The sequence below is a fragment of the Erythrolamprus reginae genome, chromosome 5 (genome assembly GCF_031021105.1).
Source record: "Erythrolamprus reginae isolate rEryReg1 chromosome 5, rEryReg1.hap1, whole genome shotgun sequence".
Classification (NCBI taxonomy): Eukaryota; Metazoa; Chordata; class Lepidosauria; order Squamata; family Dipsadidae; genus Erythrolamprus; species Erythrolamprus reginae.
In genome coordinates this window covers 7,666,520-7,689,617 of record NC_091954.1, presented here as the reverse complement: position 1 = coordinate 7,689,617, position 23,098 = coordinate 7,666,520, and the positions used below count along the sequence as shown (strand labels likewise).

General features: G+C 43.8%; 1 protein-coding gene across 7 annotated transcripts in view; it reads left to right on the top strand.

Moving 5' to 3' along the window:
• KAT6B (lysine acetyltransferase 6B) overlaps window positions 1-17,420 on the top strand; it is a 116,981-nt gene extending 99,561 nt beyond the window's left edge. For all 7 annotated transcript variants that reach the window (XM_070752030.1, XM_070752029.1, XM_070752031.1 and 4 more), the window contains exons 15-18: window positions 878-1,037; window positions 3,790-4,113; window positions 8,084-8,378; window positions 12,263-17,420. In XM_070752030.1, coding sequence (XP_070608131.1) covers window positions 878-1,037; window positions 3,790-4,113; window positions 8,084-8,378; window positions 12,263-14,691 — 3,208 coding nt within the window. In that variant the 3' untranslated portion in view covers window positions 14,692-17,420. The remainder of the gene's footprint in view (window positions 1-877; window positions 1,038-3,789; window positions 4,114-8,083; window positions 8,379-12,262) is intronic.
• The last annotated feature ends 5,678 nt before the right edge of the window (window positions 17,421-23,098 follow it).

Genomic DNA, 23,098 nt, shown 5'->3' with positions numbered 1-23,098 from the left:
GTGTGGTCGGGCAGTAGGAAAAGCAAGTAGGATGCTTGGCTGCATAGCTAGAGGTATAACAATCAGGAAGAGGGAGATTATGATCCCGCTATATAGAATGCTGGTGAGACCACATTTGGAGTACTGTGTTCAGTTCTGGAGACCTGACCTACAAAAAGATATTGACAAAATTGAACGGGTCCAAAGACGGGCTACAAGAATGGTGGAGGGTCTTAAGCATAAAACGTATCAGGAAAGACTTCATGAACTCAATCTGTACAGTCTGGAGGACAGAAGGAAAAGGGGGGACATGATCGAAACATTTAAATATATTAAAGGGTTAAATAAGGTCCAGGAGGGAAGTGTTTTTAATAGGAAACAAGAACAAGGGGACACAATCTGAAGTTAGTTGGGGGAAAGATCAAAAGCAACATGAGAAAATATTATTTCACTGAAAGAGTAGTAGATCCTTGGAACAAACTTCCAGCAGACGTGGTTGGTAAATCCACAGTAACTGAATTTAAACATGCCTGGGATAAACATATATCCATCCTAAGATAAAATACAGAAAATAGTATAAGGGCAGACTAGATGGACCATGAGGTCTTTTTCTGCCGTCAGACTTCTATGTTTCTATGTTTCTAATGGTGCCACCATTAGATCCGATTCGGGTGAGGGGGAGCCAGCCAACAATAGCTCCTGGTTCGGCAAGGGGGGTGAATTCCTGCTATGGGTTCTATGGAACTGGTCCAAACCGGGAGCGACCCACCTCTATTGTAAATGTATTAAAGAAAAATTACCTCTAATTCCAGACCCACCATCCCTACAGCAAATAGATACATTCCCACCTGCTTATTTGTATTGCTCTCTCCTAACTTCAGGTTTGTTTCCATTATAGATTTACGGTAATTAGAAGAGAGAAATCGATCTCCCGTTACGTGGAGAAACTGAAAAGCCAGCCACGTCTCAATGAAGTGGACCCAGAAAGTTTGCGGTGGAGTCCTCTCCTGGTTCCGAACGCAGCCGTTTCCGAGGAAGAGAGAGAAGCTGAAAAAGAGGTAAGGGCGAACGCATCTGGTGACAACCACCTCCTGAACATAAGTAAAAATAAATTAGTGAAGATGATGGACAGAACAAACAAATCAATAAACAAGCGAGAGTAGGCTGCCCTGACTGCTGTCCCAGCAGAATGGGATAATTTGCTGCGGCCAATTCGCCATGGTCAACCTATCACAGCAAACTCTGCAGAACACGGTCCAAGTCACCACATCGTCACCGGACAACTCACTGTAGGACAATTCAACAATTCAAGTTAATTTCATTATTTAAAATAATTTAAAAATTGTTCAGCCAAAACTTGCTTTTTGTTGTTTGCTACAAGGAGGTAAGTCAATAATTACCAACGCCTATAGAATGTTCAAATTATTAGACATTTTTAAAAGACTGCTTTTTAAAAGACAACTTAACAAAATGAAGATGCCTTTTAAAATAAATGTTTTATCTGAAGAGGCCCAGTGCTATTGCATCTTCTTTTAAATAGCAGAGAACAACTATAATTCCAGATAGCCACACCAATTTTAAAAGCATCTGTACAAGTATACAGTGTTCCCTCGACTTTTGCGGGGGATGCGTTCCGAGACCACCCGCGAAAGTCGAATTTCCGTGAAGTAGAGATGCAGAAGTAAATACACTATTTTTGGCTATGGACAGTATCCCAAGCCTTCCCTTAACACTTTAAACCCCTAAATTACCATTTTCCATTCCCTTAGCAACCATTTAGATTATTACTCACCATGTTTATTTATTAAAGTTTATTTTAAAAAGTATTTATTAAAGGCAGACGAAAGTTTAGCGATGACATATGACGTCATCGGGCGGGAAAAACCGTGGTATAGGGGGGAAAACAGCGAAGTATTTTTTTAATTAATATTTTTGAAAAACCGTGGTATAGACTTTCCGCGAAGTTCGAACCCGCGAAAATCGAGGGAATACTGTAGTCTGAAATGCAAGTGTCTTGTTGTAGTATTAAGATAAGTCAGCTGAGTTAGACCTGACTTAGTTACGTTTGAAGTAGATCTATTTAAATAATTGGAAGGAGTTAGTGTGACTACATTTAAGAAAACGTTCTGGCATTAATATACTGTCATAATGTACATTTCTCCAATTCTTTTCTATTTCTTTGAGTCAGGCACACGTGCACAGAAATTTGTTTGTTTGTTTGTTTATTTATTTATTCATTCACTCACTCACTCACTCACTTATTTATTTATTAAATTTGTATGCCGCCCCTCTCTGTAGACTCGGGGCGGCTCACAACAAACTTCCGCGGGGGTTGCGTTCCGAGACCGCCCGAGAAAGTCGAATTTCCGCGAAGTAGAGATGCGGAAGTAAATACACCATTTTGGGCTATGGACAGTATCACAAGCCCTCCCTTAACACTTTAAACCCCTAAATTACCATTTCCCATTCCCTTAGCAACTATTTACTCACCATTATTACTGGTACTCACCATTGAATAAGACACTTAGTGATCCTGATATTTATAAACATAATTATTTATTAACAATAATTATTTTTTTTGTTATTTATTTGCAAAAATTATTAGTTGGGTGATGACATATGACGTCATTGGGTGGGAAAAACCGTGGTATAGGAAAAAACCCCGCAAAGTCTTTTTTAATTAATATTTTTTGAAAAACCGTGGTATAGGCTATTTGCGATGTTCGAACCCGCTAAAATCGAGGGAACACTGTATATCATCTTTGCTGTTTGCTGGGAGGCAAATTGATGGGAGGTAGAGGCATAATTTTATCTTAGGATGGATATATGTTTATCCCAGGGATGTTTAAATTCAGTTACTGTGGATTTATCTACCATGTCTGCTGGAAGTTTATTCCAAGCATCTACTACTCTTTCAGTCAAATAATATTTTCTCATGTTGCTTTTGATTTTCCCCCCAACTAACTTCAGATTGTGTCCCCTTGTTCTTGTGTTCACTTTCCTATTAAAAACACTTCCCTCCTGGACCTTATTTAACCCTTTAATATATTTAAATGTTTCGATCATGTCCGCCCTTTTCCTTCTATCCTCCAGACTATACAGATGGAGTTCATTAAGTCTTTCCTGATACGTTTTATGCTTAAGACCTTCTTGTAGCCCGTCTTTGGACCCGTTCAATTTTGTCAATATCTTTTTGTAGGTGAGGTCTCCAGAACTGAACACAGTATTCCAAATGTGGTCTCACCAGCATTCTATATAGCGGGATCATAATCTCCCTCTTCCTGCTTGTTATACCTCTAGCTATGCAGCCAAGCATCCTACTTGCTTTCCCTACCGCCTGACTGCACTGTTCCCCCATTTTGAGACTGTCAGAAATCACTACCCCTAAATCCTTTTCTTCTGAAGTATTTGCTAACACAGAACTGCCAATGCAATACTCAGATTGAGGATTCCTTTTCCTCAAGTGCATTAGTTTACATTTGGAAACATTAAGCTGCAGTTTCCATTGCTTTGACCATTTATCTAGTAAAGCTAAATCATTTACCACATTACACACGCCTCCAGGAATATCAACCCTATTGCACACTTTAGAGTCATCGGCAAATAGGCAAACCTTCCCTACCAAACCTTCCCCTATGTCACTCACAAACATATTAAATAGGATGTATTTGTGTATTGTATTTGTGTATTGGACAAATGAATAAATAAAAATAAAATAAATAAATGAAAGCTAATCCAGACCAATGCATGAATGAGTGACAGCTTGGTGTTGTTTCTGTGCCCTGTTGTTTTAACCCTTTTGCTGCTCAGGCGGAGCGGTTGATGGAGCAAGCAAGTTGTTGGGAGAAAGAGGAGCAAGAGCTGTTCTCCACCAGAGGTAGTAGACAATTCCCCGAAAAGACCCAGTCTAAAAGCAAATATTTGCGACCTCAAGGAAATGTAACCATAGTAATGGAGAAAGAGAAGCCTGCAGACCTACCAAACGAAAGCAGTGGAGGAGAGGAGGAGGTGGAGGAGGAAGAGGAGGAGGAGGAGGAGGAAAAGGAAGACGGGGAGGAGGAGGAGATGGATGGACATCGTCAGAATTCTTCTCCAAGGCTGGCAAAACCCCAGTGGCTTGCAATGAAGAGAAAGGTCAGTTCCAAACCTGATTCAGAATCTCTTGATTTTTAAGGCTGGGCCAACATCACTCAGGAGCTAGAACACTTAGGTTTCCATCTTTATCTTACAAACAGGCATATTTTGACTCCACCCTGAGTCACTTAATGATGGGTGACTGTTGTGGTTAGCTCTGGCCCAGCTCCTGCCCCAAGGACTGTGGATGTGGGGGAGACATCCACATGCTGCAGGCCTGTTTTGCCCCCGGTGGAATCTGCTGATGAAGGCTCCTCTGACCAAGAAGACATGAGTGACAGGGAGGAGGAGAGTGGGGCAGACAGCTCAGAAGAAGATCAATTATCTAGCTCCTCCTTGGATTCAGAACAAGAGTTAATGATACAGCCACGTGTGCGGAGAGCGATGCATAGGCAGCAACAACTGGGAGATTATTATCAAAGAAAATGAGGCCACCGGTGGTTGGGTGGGGCTGTGGTCATTAGTGAGGCTGCTATAAATAGCAGCCTGTGGGTTTGGCCATTGTGGAGGATTATCTGATCGTCGTGTTTCGACTTTTTGTGTGCTGATTTTCCCCCACTTTGAAACTAAACCAGAGCAAAGTGTGTTTCACTTTGTGAAAGAAGAAGGACTGTGAATTGCCTCACAGCTGCAAGCTAAGTATCTCAGAACTGATAAGGGACTTGTACAAATTACCAGTTTGTTTGGAGACCAGTGCTCTTTGCTATACCAAAAGAGGGCTTGGTTTAAGTGAATTTTCATTATAAAGAACATTGTTTTGAATTTTCAAACGTGTGTGTGTCTAAAATTTGTACCTGTGAATTTTTGGGAGGAGTGTACCAGAGAGCCCAACAGAACAGGTGACTACATATATTAGTTAAATAGATAATGGATATTAATTTTATGTTAATATTATATTAATGGGAACTTGAGCAAATGTTTCACTACTGGTCTCTTATAATTCGGTGGTCATTAAAGTTTTAGTAGATGTTACACATTTTTAAATTATAGCCTGTTTCCCTGAAAATAAGTCATAGGAGAGGTTTCGTAGAATTGCCTAATATAAGGCATCCCCCGAAAGTAAGACGTAGATGTTTCGTTTCTCAGCATTCCCGAACAGAACATATATGTTCTGCCGGGCTCTCTGGTATGAGCCTCCCGAAAATTCAAGGGTACAAATTTCAGACACACACACACACACACACTTGAAAGTTCAAAAACAATGTTCTTTATCACAAAAATTCAAAAGGAACTAAGCACCCTTTTTGTATTGCAAAGAGCACTCGTCCCAAAACAACCTGGTAGTCTGTACAATCCCCTTAATCAGTCCTTAAGTATTTAGCTAGCAGCTGTGAAGAAACATCGCAGCCCTCCTTCTTCCACGAAGTGAAACACACACACACCTTGCTCTGCTTTGGTTTCAAAGTCGTGAAAAATCAACAAATAGCAAGGCACAGTCCTGAAGAACAATGATCAGATAATCTTCCACAATGGCCAAACCCACACGCTGCTATAGATATCAGCAGCTCTAATTACTGGAGCCCTACCCAAACACAGGTGGCCTCTCTTATCTCCTGTAATATGCCCTCAATTGGTCTCTTCTACGCATAACTCTGCGCCTGCGTGGGTCTAAGACTTCCGCATCCGAATCGACCGAAGATAATGGAGATTGACTTCCTGGGCTGTGTGCCAAGCCCCCTTCTTTCAAGTCACTCCCCCCTTCTTCTTCGTCCGAGGAAAATGAACTACCTGACTCTAAAAACAGGCCTATGACATGTTGATGTTTCCCCTGCATCCACCTCCACATTCCCTGGGGCAGGAGCTGGGCCAGAGCCAACCACAACAATATACAGTAGTACCTCTAAGTACGAGCTGCTCCACATGCGAGTATTCCAAGTTACGAGCCACGATGAGAGCGAAATTTCTTTTCGACACCCGAGCTCAAATTCGGGATACGAGCCGAGCGTCCACTAGGTGGCGCAAGAATCCTTGCTCCTGGTTATCTCGGAGGGGAAAAACAAAGTCTAAAGCCATTTGTTCCAGATACGAGTTGCTTGACATACGAGCTCCGTTCTGGAACGAATTAAACTCGTATCTAGAGGTACTACTGTATAACACTGCTGTCCATAAATTGCATCCCAAAACGCTGCATCAATCAGATTTAAAACACATCCAACACGGTGGTAGTACATAATGTTACGGTAGTAGTAAGAAATTTTTGATAGGATTCATAGTTTGTCTGGTTATGGTGCTTTGTGATGACAACTACTGTACAGTATATAATAAATGTTCTTTTTTTTTTTGTTTGACAATAAATGTGAATTCTTCTTCATTGAAAAAAAATAAGACATCCCCTGAAATTAAGATGTAGCACATCTTTGGGAGCAAAAATTAATATAAGACGCTGTCTTATTTTGGGGAAAACAGGGTATACAACTTTGAATTCCAATTGTCTCCAATTTGGAATGTCTCAATCTCAGTTGAAAACATTTGTTTGACTTAATGGTAGTTGTAAGTTATTTTGAGTTGGAAATGTTTCCACTATGATTGAGATGGCAAAACGGTTCTCTCTAGTTTGAAACAATTATTTCAAACTCTCAAAAGGATGATGAATTGGTAACACTTTATTAAATTTGAAACATTTTTGTGCTGTTACTTCCCAGACTTTTTCAGGATTTTGTCTAGCTTTAGTGTGAAAATTCTCATCGAAACTCCAAATTTGAGCCTTTGTTCTAAGATATTTTTTTTAGAAGTGCCTTTACAGATTTGTTTTATTTACACAATTTAGACTCATTTCATTCTTCATTAAATTAAATAAGTCAGGAAAAGAAAATGCTGCCGAGAGGTAGTCCTGTATTTTGCTTTTGAATAGAATAGAATAGAATTTTTATTGGCCAAGTGTGATTGGACACACAAGGAATTTGTCTTGGTGCAGATGCTCTCAACGTACATAAAAGAAAATATACATTTGTCAAGAATCATGTGGTACAACACTCAATGATTGTCATAGGGGTCAAATAAGCAATGAAGAAGCAATATTAATAAAAATCTTAGGATATAAGCAACAAGTTACAGTCATACAGTCAACACGGGAGGAAATGGGTGAAAGGAATGATGAGAAAAAACTAGTAGAATAGAAGTGCAGATTTAGTAGAAAGTCTGACAGTGTTGAGGGAATTGTTTGTTTAGTAGAGTGATGGCGTTCGGGAAAAAAACTGTTCTTGTGTCTAGTTGTCTTGGTGTGCAGTGCTCTGTAGCGACGTTTTGAGGGTAGGAGTTGAAACAATTTGTGTCCAGGATGTGAGGGGTCAGTAAATATTTTACCCGCCCTCCTTTTGACTCGTGCAGTATACAGGTCTAGTTGAAGCTTTGATGATGTTAAGTTGACAGCAGTAGTTGCCAAAGAATTTTTTTAATTTTTTTCTCTGCAATCACAGTACAATAAAAATTATAACAACAGCATCAAATTGTTTCACAATAAATCAATTTCAGGAAATTATAGAATACAATGCTACTACCTTCAGTTTTGACGTCTGAATAAAAACAGCTGCCCAATTTTTTAATGCTATAGAAATATACTATTAGCTAAGACCCCATTTAAGCTGTAGCTAAGGTTGGCTTAGTTCGGATTTTTCCAAAGAGGAATGTTGTTGTTGTTGTTGTTGTTGTTATTATTGTTGTTGTTGTTGTTATTATTATTATTATTATTATTATTATTATTATTTATTGGATTTGTATGCCGCCGCTCTCCGTAGACTCGGGGCGGCTAACAACAGTGGTAAAAACAACATGCGACAATCCAATACTAAAACAGCTAAAAACCCTTATTTTAAAACCAATCATACATACAGACATACCATACATAAATTGTAGAAGCCTAGGGGGAAAGAATATCTCAGTTCCCCCATGCCTGACGACAGAGGTGGGTTTTAAGAAGCTTAAGAATGTTAATTCTTCCACCCAACTTTAACATATTTCGCATTATTTTTAGAGACCTTTCATATTGAAAAAGAAAAGGGGTCGTAAACGCCGAAAGGTGAACAGCAGTGTTACGACGGAGACCATTTCTGAAACTACCGAAGTTTTAAATGAGCCTTTTCATAACTCCGAAGAAGAGCAGCCTGTGACACAGCTGGATCCAGCCTGTGAGAAGGATGGAGAACACGACAAAGTGAAAACTGAGGGTCCAATCATGTTGCAACACCAGCCTGGGGAAGAGGAAGAACAAGAGGAAGAGGAGCAGGAGAAAGACAATCAATGTATCCAGAAAGAGAGCCCACGCAGAGGTGAGTCTCAGAGGTTTTAGATAGATGGAAAGCAGTTTTCAACATGTGGAACTGAGTATAAATCACGTTAAACTTAGCAGGACTTTTGGCAGTTGCTTCTTGGATGCGAGCGAGTACCGTAAGTGACCAGTAGTGAGTTGCTGATACATTGGTTTGAAAGGTCAAGGTTTGCAGTAAAAATAGCCGTGTTTCTAACATCATTTATTTATTTTATTTATTTATTTATTAAATTTGTATGCCGCCCTTCTCCGCAGACTCGGGGCGGCTCACAACAGTAACAGAAAACAATATATAATACAAATTCAATAATTAGAAAGCTAAAAACCCATAGTTTTAAAAAAAACATGCAGACAACATACCATACATAAACAGTATAGGCCTGGGGAAGATATTTCAGTTCCCCCATGCCTGACGGCAGAGGTGGGTTTTAAGGAGCTTGCGGAAGGCAAGGAGGGTGGGGGCAGTTCTAATCTCAGGGGGGAGCTGGTTCCAGAGGGTCGGGGCCGCCACTGAGAAGGCTCTTCCCCTGGGACCCACCAAATGACATTGTTTAGTCGACGGGACCCGGAGAAGGCCAACTATGTGGGACCTAACCGGTTGCTGGGATTTGTGCGGCAGAAGGCGGTCCCGGAGATAACCTGGCCCGGTGCCATGAAGGGCTTTATAGGTCAAGACCAACACTTTGAATTGTGACCGGAAATTGATCGGCAACCAATGCAGACTGCGGAGTGTTGGTGTATATAAATGAACTGTCAATTTTGAATCATTTTAGCTGCTGCTTTTTTGTCTTAGGAATGTTGGAGAGGGTATTCCCACCACCATCTCTTTGTTAAAGTTTAATGTTTAATCAGATCACTCTGCTTGATTATTTTTGTTGTTCCATAGCAGGTGGAATAATAGCATAAAGATGAGCTTGTTCACCCTCTCTGTCAGTGAGCACAGCATTAAAAAAAGAAATGAAACAACAGGAACACGAAAAACGCCTTCCTGATTTTTGCTGGATCAATTCTACTGACAATGAACAGAGGATATTGTTCAGGGGTTAAATTTTCTGAACTGCATTATTGAAAATTCTAAGTATAGTAAAATTAAACAAAAATAAATGGTATAGAACAAGCAGCATATGTTTAAAGGGTAAACAAATATTTTACAAAGCAAGGTTATAAATTTTAATCCTTTTAGAATTTTTTTTTGGAAGAAACAATGGAGAAACTGTACATATTACAGGTAGTCCATAACAGACAACCACAATTGACTCCAACATCTCTATTGCTAAGCAAGAAGGTTATTAAATGAGTTTGGCCCCATTTTATCACCTTCCTTGCCATCGTTGTAGTTGTAAACACAGTTATTAAGCAAATCTGGCTTTCCCATTGACTTTGCTTGTCAGAAGGTTACAGGAAGTGATCACATGACACTGCAACCATTCTAAATATGAGTCCGTTGCTAAGTGTGCAAATTTTCATCATGTGACCATGGAGATGCTACAGAAAAGTGAGATAAACCTTTGGAAAAGGATATTTACTGAGATTATGTGACAGGTTTTGAAGTTCCTCCACTTTAAGGCTATCCCCAAGAGTGTGTTTCCCAAACATTTTCATCCTCAAAAGGATTCCTTTTTTTTTTTTTCTCCACTTGGGAGTTGAAGTCCAAATATCTTCAAATTGCCAAGGTTGGGAAACACTGACGTAGCTGACATGGAGTAGGACACTGATGGTGAACCTTTTTTTTGCTTGGGTACCAAAAGGGTTCACACGCGATAACAAGAGCGTGCGTACCCACACCCATAATGCAATGTCCTCCCCTTGTGCAAGCATGCACAACCCCCACCCCAAATACCACTGCCCCCTTGCTCATGTGTGGAAGCCTCTGGACTTCTGGTAGGCCTGTTGGGCTGTTTTTTGTTCTTCCGAAAACCTCCTATGGATGCCGAAAAAATGGAAGTTCATTTCCGAACTTCCAGTAGGCCCATTGGGCTCATTTTTCACCTTCCACAGGCTCCCAAAGCTTGCCTGGAGTCTGGGGAGGGTGAAAAACAGCCTCACCCACCCTACGGAATAGAATAGAATATAATAGAATTGAATTGAATTCTCTATTGGCCAACTGTGATTGGCCACACAAGGAATTTGTCTTTGGTGCAGATGCTCTCAGTGAACATAAAAGAAAAGATACATTTGTCAAGAATCATGAGGTACAACACTTAATGATTGTCATAGGAGTCAAATAAGCAATGAGGAAACTATCAATGTTAATATAAATCCTAAGGATACCAGCAACAAGTTACAGTCATATAGTCATAAGTGGGAGGAGATGGGTCATAGGAGGGGCTTTACTCCCAAGTTGAGTCAGCTTTCTTAGTTGTTCTTATCTTCTGGTACATGCCGACACTGGGAACAGTCTCCAGCTGTTCCTCTGCTTCACTGATGTCTAGCTCCCTCTCTGGCTCTGACGCAGAGCCCTAACCCAAATTTTCCCAAGCTCCAGGACCTCCCCAACCTCCAGGACCTCCCAAACCTCTTCATTGTCCGACTCTGCTGCCAGATCTGCTGGCTTTCTGTGGGTTACAGCACAGCCAGAGAGAGAGAGAGAGAGAGAGAGAATGGCAATAATAAGTGTGGATTGTCCCCTCTTCTTCTCAGGAGAGATTCCCACACTTTCCTGCATTATTCCACCCTGCCCCTCAGCCTTTCCCTCAATCTCTCCCTGCGTTCAGAATGAAAAGGATCCCGTTTCATTCTGTGCATGGATCAGAACACCTGAAATGTACATCTTGGAGCAGGGACCACCCTAAACCAACCAGTCCAATACATGTCCCTACCCCACCCCACTCATATGCAAGACAATTGCAGTGACATTATATTTCTCTGCCTGAAAAAATTGAAAACAATGTCCTTTTTGCCTCATGGGATCAATGGGTCCAAAAAAGGTCAAGGTGTTGTGGCGATGGTCAAAAGTCCACATCTGCCCTAATGACCTCCACCCTTTATTTGCTTTACCAAACCCTCCAGGCATTTGTGCTTCAGTTGTTTGGTTTAATTAATTAATTAAACCTTTGCTGTGAGGATAGATTGTAATAAGAATACAGTGATACCTTGTCTTACAAACTTAATTGGTTCCGGGACGAGGTTCTTAAGATGAAAAGTTTGTAAAATGAAACAATGTTTCCCATAGGAAACAATGGAAAAGTGATTAATGCATGCAAGCCCAAAATTCACCCCTTTTGCCAGCCAACGTGCCCGTTTTTGCGCTGCTGGGATTCCCCTGAGGCTCCCCTCCATGGGAAACCCCACCTCCGGACTTCTGTGTTTCTGTGATGCTGCAGGGGAATCCCAGCATCGCAAAAACGGGTGCTTCGCTGGCAACGGAAGTCCTGAGGTGGGGTTTCCCAGCGAAGGAAGCATCAGTGAAATCGCAGTATCGCAAAAACACCGAAGTCCTTGAAACCCCACCTCCGGACCTCTTTGTTTTTGCGATGCTGCAATTTTGCTGAGGCTCCACTTGCTGGGAAACCCCACCTCCGGACTTCTGTTGCCAGCGAAGCGCCCGTTTTTGCGCTGCTGGGATTCCCTTGCAGCATCACAAAAACACGGAAATCCGGAGGTGGGGTTTCCCATGGAGGGGAGCCTCAGGGGAATCCCAGCAGCGCAACAACGGGTGCTTCGCTGGCAACGGAAGTCCGGAGGCGGGCCATCTCAGTGACGGCAGTGGGTTTGTAAGGTGAAATAGTTTGTAAGAAGAGGCAAAAAAATCTTAAACTCCGGGTTTGTATCTCGAAAAGTTTGTATGACGAGGTGTTTGTAAGACAAGGTATCACTGTATACATATAATCATTTTGAATTTGACTAACTTGGCTTTTTCTTTCTCCCCTTCCCCACTCCTTGCAGTTACGGCCGAAGAGGCTGCGGATGTCCTCAAAGAAAGCACTAGAGACAATCTCGAACCCGTAACGCATAAGCAAGGATGGCCTAAAAGCGCGAAGCAGTCTTCATCCAGGCGGAGGCAAAATAAGGAGAGAAAACCAGGGTTTAAGCTTAATTTGTACACGCCGCCCGAGACCCCTATGGAGCCCGACTGTCAGGGGAAGGGAGAGGAGGCAGAGGAGGCGACTGAAAACAACCCATCGCCAGCTTCTTTCCTGCCAGAGAAAGAGAAAGACTCCGAAACCGTTTTCTCGAAGGAAGATGAAGGAAGAGATCTGATGTCTGAGTATCTAGAACTTCCCCGGATGGAAAATGCAGATGAAGTGGATGAAAGCAACACCGAAACAGAATGTATGAGTAGTCAAGATAAGGACCCACAAGAGGAGGAGGTCCTGGAGAAAGATGAGGCCGAGCCTAGAGAAGAACATGAGGAAAAGAACCAGTCTTGTAATGAAGAAGAACATGAGGATGAGGTTGGAAGCCAGCTGGATTCAAAGGAAACGGAGGAGATCATCTCAGACGAAGCTTTCAAAGGAGAGCTTGAGAATCCAGAAGGTTTTGCAGACGCCGAGGAACTGAGTGGCAGGCCAAAGGAAATGGACTTGATGGATTGCAAAGTGGACCTTTCGCCCAAGTGTAACGGTGACCTTAAAGAGCTTCCTTCCCTTCTGGAACCTGGGCCTGACCCAAGAGAGGAAAGCGCAGATAATTCCAGCGAAGCCAGTAGCCATGATCTCAACTGCGGGTTCAAGGAGGCAAATCCAGAAACTCTGGAAATAGACTCCGAGACCATCCAGGCGGTCAAGTCTTTAACCCAGGAATCGGCGGAACAGGAAGACGTGTTCCAGGATTGTGCGGAGACCCGAGAGGCGTGCCAGAGCCTGCAGAACTACTCCAGCGGGGCCCAAAGCCCACCGGCGGCTTCCTTAGAGGACTGTCAGCAGTCGGACCACAGCAGCCCCATTTCGTCCGTCCAGTCTCACCCAAGCCAGTCGGTTCGTTCGGTGAGCAGCCCAAACGTGCCCACCCTAGAAAACACTTACCCCCAGATGACCTCAGATCAGAGCGGCATCTCGGTTTCGTCCCTGCAGAACATGGAAACTAGCCCTATGATGGACGTCCCGTCGGTGTCAGACCATTCCCAGCAGGTGGTCGATAGCGGGTTCAGCGATCTGGGCAGCATCGAGAGCACCACGGAGAACTACGAGAACCCCAGCAGCTATGACTCCACCCTGGGTAGCAACATCTGTGGGAACAACGCACCGCAGAACAGCTGCTCGTACAATGCTCTCACCTCTGGCAACCTGACCCAGAGCAGCTGCGCCGTGACCCAGCAGATGTCGGGCGTGAACAGCAGCTGCAGCATGATGCAGAGCGCCAGCATCAACTCGCCCCCTCCTTGCAGCGTCAAATCCCCCCAAGCCTGCGGGGTCGAGAGGCCCCCCAGCGGTAGCCAGCAGCTCTCTCAGTGCAGCCTGGCCGCCAACTTCAGCCCGCCTCTCCAGATGAGCGAAATGGCCGAGGCCGGCAGCGCCAACGTCGGCTTGTACGAACGGGTGGGCCAGGGGGAGTTTGCTGCAGGGCATTACCCGCAGCCCTCTGCCACTTTCAGCCTGGCTAAACTGCAGCAGCTGACCAATACCCTGATGGACCATTCATTGCCTTACAGCCACTCAGCGGCCGTGACTTCCTATGCAAACGGTGCCTCTCTAACCAATGCGCTCAGCAGCTCAGGCCTGGTCCAGCTCTCTCAGCCTTCACACCCGGTTCCGGGAGGGGCCCAAGTCCAGGCGACGATGACTCCACCCCCTAACCTCACTCCTCCCCCCATCAATCTGCCGCCTCCCCTCCTGCAACGCAACATGGCTACATCGAACGTCGGCTTGTCCCACACCCAAAGGCTTCAAACTCAGATGGCCAGCAAAGGTCACGTTTCCGTTAGGACTAAGTCGTCCTCTCTGCCCCCAGCGGCAGCCACCGCTTCCGCCGCCCACCAGCCGCAGCTTTACGGGCGCACCTCGCAGTCCGTGGCCATGCAAGGGCCGGCCCGCGCCTTAACCATGCAGCGCGGCATGAACATGAGTGTGAACTTAATGCCAGCTCCGGCCTACAACGTCAATTCGGTGAACATGAACATGAACCCGTTGAACGCTATGAACGGTTACGGCATGTCTCAGCCGATGATGAACGGAGGCTACCACGCCAACCCCGGCTACATGAATCAAACCACTCAGTACCCCATGCAGATGCAGATGGGGATGATGGGCACCCAGGCTTACGCTCAGCAACCCATGCAGGCTGCCTCGCACAGCAACATGATGTACTCCCCCCCTGCGCATCACGGCTACATAAACCCCAAGCAGTCTTTGAACAGCTCCTACATGCGGAGATAGGCGCCCAGGTCCCAAGGCAAGGGGGTGGGAGATGGCCCCCCTCCTCCCCGCCAAGCGAGCCCGCAATGGGTCGGCCTCCCTTAATGCGTTGCTGTTTCGGAGCGTGTGATTCAAAACCAGCAATTGGTGTAAATGCAAAAACAAAACAAACCCTGGTTTGTGGCACCATGATAAACGTGTATGCAGCAAGAAAGCCTTACATAACGTCTTTTTATTTTGGTTTCATTTGCAATTTCGGTTCCTTTGCAATTGGCAGGGTTTTTTTCTTACAAAAAACCCCCACAATCGAACGTCTGTGGTGTGGGAAAACTTGCGAATGTGCAAACTCCGCCGACGGTTTGCCGCCATTTTGGATGTGCCTGTTCCCCTTTGACTCCAGCGCTCCTGGAGCCTCCCCGATGTGGTGCTGGCGGTCAGCTTCCCTCCCTCCCTCGTCTCCACCATGTAAATGCCTTTTCGCATTGCATCCATTGGATTATTTTTTGTCCCTCGAAGTGGACACTTCCGCATGCCGCTGTCTATGTTAGTGACAGTGCGTTTTGTAGTACTGTACAGGTGTTGTGCTTAACAGTAAGCCATTTCCTTAATTGGTGGGTCTTTTGCCTTGATTAGGTTGTTCAAGAGGGGTGTGTGTGTGTGTATACAGTGGTACCTCTACTTACAAACTTAATCCATTCTGTGACCAGGTTCTTAGGTAGAAAAGTTTGTAAGAAGAAGCAATTTTTCTCATAGGAATCAATGTAAAAGCAAATAATGTGTGCGATTGGGCAAACCACAGGGAGGGTGGAGGCCCTGTTTCCTCCCAGGAGATTCCTAGAGAAGTCCCATGGAGGTTTCTCCCCGCCTTTTCCGGCCCTGTTTCCTCCCAGGAGATTCCTAGAGAGGCCCCATGGAGGCTTCTCTCTGCCTTTTCCGGCCCTGTTTCCTCCCAGGAGATTCCTAGAGAGGCCCCACAGAGGCTTCTCCCCACTTTTTGAGGCCCTGTTTCCTCCCAGGAGATTCCTAGAGAGGCCCCACAGAGGCATTCCTCCGCCTTTTCCAGCCCTGTTTCCTCCCAGGAGATTCCTAGAGAGGCCCCACGGAGGCTTCTCCCCACCTTTTCCGGCCCTGTTTCCTCCCAGGAGATTCCTAGAGAGGCCTCACGGAGGTTTCTCCCCGCCTTTTCCGGCCCTGTTTCCTCCCAGGAGATTTCTAGAGAGGCCCCATGGAGGCTTCTCTCTGCCTTTTCCGGCCCTGTTTCCTCCCAGGAGATTCCTAGAGAGGCCCCACAGAGGCTTCTCCCCACTTTTTGAGGCCCTGTTTCCTCCCAGGAGATTCCTAGAGAGGCCCCACAGAGGCATTCCCCCGCCTTTTCCAGCCCTGTTTCCTCCCAGGAGATTCCTAGAGAGGCCCCACGGAGGCTTCTCCCTGCCTTTTCCGGTTACAGTTTCGGAGGCTCGGGTTTGTAAGTGGAAAATGGTTCTTGAGAAGAGGCAAAACTTGAATACATGGTTCTTATCTAGAAAAGTTCGTAAGTAGAGGCATTTGTAGGTAGAGGTACCACTGTGTGTGTGCATATCTATATATATCTATCTACATATATATATATATATTGTTATGATTTTGGGGGTTTTCAGGTGTAATATTTTGAGTGTTTTTGCAATGTTTCGGCAAAATCACATTTGCCGAAATGTTGCAAAGACCCTCAAAATATTACACGGGGAAAAAATCTGAACTCACAACAATCTACATACATATACCCGTGAAAATCTACACACACACACACACACACATACGTACGTACATACATACACATATATATGTGTATGTATATACACATTCATACATACATACATATATATTTTTGCTAATTAGGTTTTTTTTTTTTAAAAAAAAATTGAAAATGATTCCAATTTTGGTTTGATCAGTTCCTGAGCGCTTTTCTTTGAAAAATTCCTCTGTTTGGTTGCACAAATCTGATAATATTTTTTTTCCTTGGAGCTGTTTTTTATTACCAGTTCGGGCAAATAGGTAGTTAAAAATGCTTTAAAAGGTTTTTTAAAAATGTTCATCAGCTGTGCCGCCCGATTGTCAGAATCTTTTTTTTTTTTTTAACTTTTTAAAAGCATTTTTTACTACTGGTTCTGTGAACTGGAAGCATTTGTTACTACCGGTTTGGACAAACCAACCCGAACCGGTAGCATTTTACCCCTGGATTGTACCTTTGAATGGCAAATACCTTTTTGTTCAAATAACAGACAATTTTCAGTTAAGAAGTAGGGGGGAAGCTTACTGTTACACAGGTGGTTTATTATTTTTAAGTTGCAAACATTTATTATTTGAAAGAAGCATTATGTGTGTGCAATCCAGTTTTTGAAACATTTTCACATGCAGATCAATTTACAGGATTTTGTTTCAATTGTGAATTTGGTGTAAAGTTGCTATTTTATGGAAATGCCTCTAATCTTTTACATTTTCATCCCATCTGTAGATTTTTTCTATCTTTATAAAATACAGGAGTTATTTTTTAAGAAAAGTAAATAGAACAGTAGCGTGTGAATAGATCAAATGAAGTTTAAAGAACGCATGTAAAAAAAAAAAGCAAAAAGCAAATGGTATTTGTGTCTGTTTATATGGTTTTCTTTCCTCCCCCTGCCTTCTTTGGTACCCTTTGTACTTCTACAAAGTGACAGTATGAGCCACAAGTGGTTCCATCCTTGTATAAAAAAATAATAATACACATGGTGCAACTTCTTGTATTTATGTTAACTTTTTAGTCAGTCACTTAAATAAAACAAAAACGAGCTGTACATTTTAACATAAAAATAAATTATGAGCCCCTTTAGCCTACTGTCTTGAGAATAACTGGTGCAGTTGGAAATGGTGGTGCTTCCTGCCATTGGTTCTAAATCACAGGGCGTGGCTCAAAATAGCAATAGCACTTAGCGATGGCACTTATATACCACTTCTTAGTTCTTTTACAGCCCTCTCTAAGCAGTTTACAGTCAGTATATCGCCCCCAACAATCTTGGTCCTCATTATTGTTCTGTCGAGCTCTCTGGTAGAATCCTCCCAAAAATGCACAGATACAATTTCAGACACACACACACGTTTGAAAATTCAAAACAATGTTCTTTATAATGAAAATTCACTTAAAAACAAAGCCCTCTTTTGGTATAGCAAAGAGCACTCGTCTCCAAACAAACTGGTAATTGGTACAAGTCCCTTATCAGTTCTGTGATACTTAGCTTGCAGCTGTGAGGTAATTCACAGTCCTTCTTCTTTCACAAAGTGAAACACACTTTGCCCTGGTTTAGTTTCAAAACGGGGAAAAATCAGCACACAAAAGGTCAAAGTCAGTAAAGCAGTCACGAAACACAACGATCAGATAATCCTCCACAACGGCCAAACCCACAGGCTGCTCTTTATAGCAGCCTCACTAATGACCACAGCCCCACCCAACCACAGGTGGCCTCATTTTCTTTGATAATCATCTCTCAGTTGTTGTTGCCTGTGCATCGCTCTCCACATGCGTGGCTGTATCATTAACTCTTGTTCTGAATCCAAGGAGGAGCTAGATAATTGATCTCCTTCTGAGCTGTCTGCCACACTCTCCTCCTCTCTGTCACTCATGTCTTCTTGGTCAGAGGAGGCTTCATCAGCAGATTCCACCGGGGGCAAAACAGGCCTGCAGCATGTGGATGTCTCCCCCACATCCACAATCCTTGGGGCAGGAGCTGGGCCAGACCTAACCACAACAATTATACTGACCTTAGAAGGATGGAAGGCTGAGTCAACTTTAAGCTGGTCAGGACCGAACTGCTGGCAATGGCAGAGCCAGCCTGCAATTCTGCATTGTAACCACTATGCTACCATGGCTCTTTTTACCAGGTAGACACAGCTGTACAGCACAGCACAGTGGTTAGAATCCACTATTTCTGCTGACTGCCAGCTGACTGTAATTTGGCAGTTCGAATCTCACCAGGCTCAAGGTTGACTCAGCCTTCCATCCTTCCAAAGTGGGGAAAATGAGAACCCAGATGGTTGGGGGCAATAGGTTGACTCTGTAAACCACTTAGGGAGAGCCGTAAAAGCACTATGGAGCGGTATATAAGTCTAAGTGCTATTGCTATTCCTTCCTTATCTTCCTTTCTCTCTCCCTCCCTCCCTCTCTCCCTTCCCTCCATGGCAGAGTGGTTAGAATGCAGAATTGCGGGCTAATTCTGCCCACAGCCTGCAGTTCGATTCTCAGCGGCTCAAGGTCGACTTGTCTTTCCATCCTTCTAAGGTCAGTAAAACGAGGACCCAGATTGTTGGGGGCAACAGGCTGACTCTGTAAACAGCTTAGCGAGGGCTGTAAAGAGAGTTATCCTGTAGCGAGTTGGCCATGGCAAATTGTCACAAACCCCATTGGGTGAGGTTCCAGGCTGTTGGGTCAGTTTAAGTGAGAGAAAGAGAGACATGGAAGGATCTGAATGGACATCTGGGGAAGGAAAGGGCTTTGCTCATCCATTGCCTTCCATCTCCGTTTGAATGAACCAGCCTCTGGGCTTACACCAAAATATCTCTATATCAAGCCGTGACCTCCTAATTGCTTCACATTGCCCATGGCTCTAAACCAGAGATCTCCAATCATGGCAACTTTTAGACTTGTGGGCTTCAACTCTCAGAATTCCCGACTGAGGGATCCTGGGAGTTGAAGTCCACAAGTCATAAAGTTGCCAAGTTCGGAGAGGCCTGCTCTAAACCGAGAGTCTGAAGCACGTGTTGTTGTTATTGTTGTTGTTGTTGTTATTATTATTATTATTATTATTATTATTATTTATTTATTGGATTTGTATGCCACCCCTCTCCGCAGACTCGGGGTGGCTAACAACAATGATAAAAACAGCATGTAGAAATCCAATTAATAAAACAACTAAAAACCTTTATAATAAAACCAAACATACACACAAACATACCATGCATAACTTGTAATGGCCTAGGGGGAAGGAATATCTTAACTCCCCCATGCCTGGCGGCATAAATGAGTCTTGAGTAGTTTACAAAAGACAGGGAGGGTGGGGGCAGTTCTAATCTCCGGGGGGAGTTGCTTCCAGAGGGTCGGGGCCACCGCAGAGAAGGCTCTTCCCCTGGGTCTCGCCAGACGACATTGTTTAGTCGACGGGACATGGAGAAGGCCAACTCTGTGGGACCTTATCGGTCGCTGGGATTCGTGCGGTAGCAGGCAGTTCCGGAGGTAATTGGTCCCATGCCATGTAGGGCTTTAAAGGTCATGACCAACACTTTGAATTGTGACCGGAAACTGATCGGCAGCCAATGCAAGCCACTTGTGCTGAACCTTTGACAGAAACCCTTTGCTTTCGTAGCGAACATAGACAATATCCATTTTTGGTGCACCTCTACATCTTAGAATGTGAATACAAAGAAGCCAATGCTTGCTCTATCCATCTGTCCCACTACCTACGATCTGTCTATCCCCTGGACAAATTTATTATTTGAGCCTGTTCTATAAATTTACTCCTTTCCTATTGATTCAGCTCTCCAGGAAAACCAAAGTCCATTATTAGCTCCAGAAATTGGAACCAACCTCCACTCAGACCAGCAGAATATACATTGCTCTCCATATGTTATTGTTATTATTATTAATTAGATTTGTATGCCGCCCCTCTCCCCAGACTGGGGGCGGCTCACAACAATAATACGAACAATATATCACGAATCTAATATTAAAAAGTCTCTAAAAGCCCCTTATTTAAAAAACAGACATACACACAAACATACCATGCATAAATTATATAGGCCGGGGGAGATGTCTCAGTTCCCCCATACCTGATGGCAGAGGTGGGTTTTAAAGAGCTTACAAAAGGCAAGGAGGGTGGGGGCAATCCTAATCTCTGGGGGGAGCTGGTTCCAGAGAGTCGGGGCCACCACAAAGAAGGCTCTTCCCCTGGGTCCCACCAGACATTGTTTAGTCGACGGGACCCGGAGAAGGCCAACTCTGTGGGACCTAACTGGTCGCTGGGATTCGTGTGGCAGAAGGCGGTCCCGGAGATATTCGGATCCGATGCCATGAAGGGCTTTATAGGTCATAACCAACACTTTGAATTGTAACCTCACTGCTTAACTCCATATTATCATTTTGGACAACGATAAAAGAAAAAATTGAGGTAAAGTAGCAGCACGCAGGTATCACAATAGCTCACTTCTAGGTCCATCTGCTATGGCTTTAGATGTAATGTCTGGAACAGGGGTCCCCAACCTTGGCAACTTCAAGCCTGGCGGACGTCAACTCCCAGAATTCCCCAGCCAGACAGGCTTAAAATTGCCAAGGTTGGAGACCCCTGGTCTGGAAGGCATGGTGGTGATATACTGAAAATAAATAACTGAAATTAAATCTAAACAAGAAAAATGTGTTGATAGCTGATAGTGCTTGTAGCATTTAAGAATTTGAACTCTTCCTCCATATCCCCAGAAACATTTTTTTCTCCATTGATTAAAATGGTTATGGGTTTTGTAGTCAATTCCCGCTATCGTGTTAAAACAGGAAACTCCAAAATACGAGGGACGCCCAGAAAGTAATGCACCACACCAAAAGAAAATAATTAAGCGTGTTAACCTCAATTTGTGTACAGTTCTGGTCACCGCACCTCAAGAAGGATATAATGGAATTGAAAAAGGTGCAAAAAAGGGCAACAAGAATGATCAAGGAAATGGAGCCCCTCCCTTAGGAAACCAGGTTGCAACGCCTTGGTCTCTTCAGCCTTGAAAGACGGCGTTGAAGGGGTGACTTGATCGAAGTGTATAAAATCATGCATGGGAGAGAAAAGGTGGATAGAGAAAAATTATTTTCTCCATCACACAATACTAGGACAAGGGGGCCCTCCCTAAAGCTCATAGGTAAGAAAATGAGGACAAATAAAGGGAAATATTTCTTCACCCAGAGGGTCCTTGGTTTATGGAATTCACTTCCAGAAGAGGCCGTGACAGCTGTCAGCCTGGATAGCTTCAAGGCAGGATTAGACAGATTCATGGATGCCAAGTGTATCGGTTATTGAAACGGATGTCCAAGTGCCGCCTCTATGTTGGTTGAGGCAGGCAGGATTCCCTTGGGTACCATTTGTTGGGGGTCAAGGGAAAGGGAGGGGTTTGCCTTCTCTTTCTGCTCAAGATCCCCATGGACAATTGGTGGGTCACTGTGGGACACAGAATGCTGGACTCGATGGGCTTTGGCCTGATTCAGCAGGGCTATTCTTACACTCTTATTTTATTTATTTATTATTTTATTTATTTATTTTGTCCAATATGCAATAAGGGTTTTAGTGGGTATATATCTATATACACATTGTAAAATACATGATGAAGGTTATAGAGGAGATACTCATAGTAAAATATATCAAAGAAAGAATAGAAAAGAAGTTATAGGAATAGAACATATCAATGAAAGAATAAAAGAGATATAGGAATAGAAGAAAGGTATAGGAGATATAGGAGAGCAATAGGACAGGGGACGGAAGGCACTCTAGTGCACTTGTACTCGCCCCTAACTGACCTCTTAGGAATCTGGATAGGTCAACCGTAGATAATCTAAGGGTAAAGTGTTGGGGGTTTGGGGATGACACTACGGAGTCCGGTAATGAGTTCCACGCTTTGACAACTCGGTTACTGAAGTCATATTTTTTACAGTCAAGTTTGGAGCGGTTAATATTAAGTTTAAATCTGTTGTGTGCTCTTGTGTTGTTGTGTTCTTATGTTCTTTGTTGGTGGTGTTAGTGATGATGGTGGTGATGCTAATCCTAAATTAACCCACTACAAAATGAAGATTTCTTTATTCAAGTTTATGGATTATAATCTAACATGCTGCTCTGATGTGGTTAGTAGGTTCTTAAGGATTTCATCCCGCAGCGGAGTGATTTAAGATAAACGATGACAACAACAATGGCGATGATTTGTTTGAGATGCTACTTGGTTCTCCAAGTGCTCTTGTTTTTTTGCATAGACTATGTGCGTCTCTCTCTCACTTTAATCCAATTCACGTTCAAGTCTAGACATCACCTCCAAGATGTCAAGGTCCCCTTTGAAAACAATGGATGGACATTCGTCATCTTGTTTGGAGTCCTTGGTGCTCTCTGAGGTAGCTTGGTGCTTTGTGTGCAGACTTGCTCACATACATCAGTGCCCTGATGATGTCCCCTAGCTGGGTAATAAGACGTCTGCACAGCAACAACCAAGTTCAGAAAGTCCCCAGGACTCCACAGTTCGACCCAGACTTACACACTGTGTATATTCCCTTCCTGCACACTGTGCACTGTTAAATACAGTATAATCGTCGCAGAAGTTCCTTTCTCCTTTGCAGAAGAGGAGCTGCCTTCCTGGTTGCAAGCTCTCTGTGAAAAGGCTGCCGTCCATCGCTCCTTCCCTTGCATAT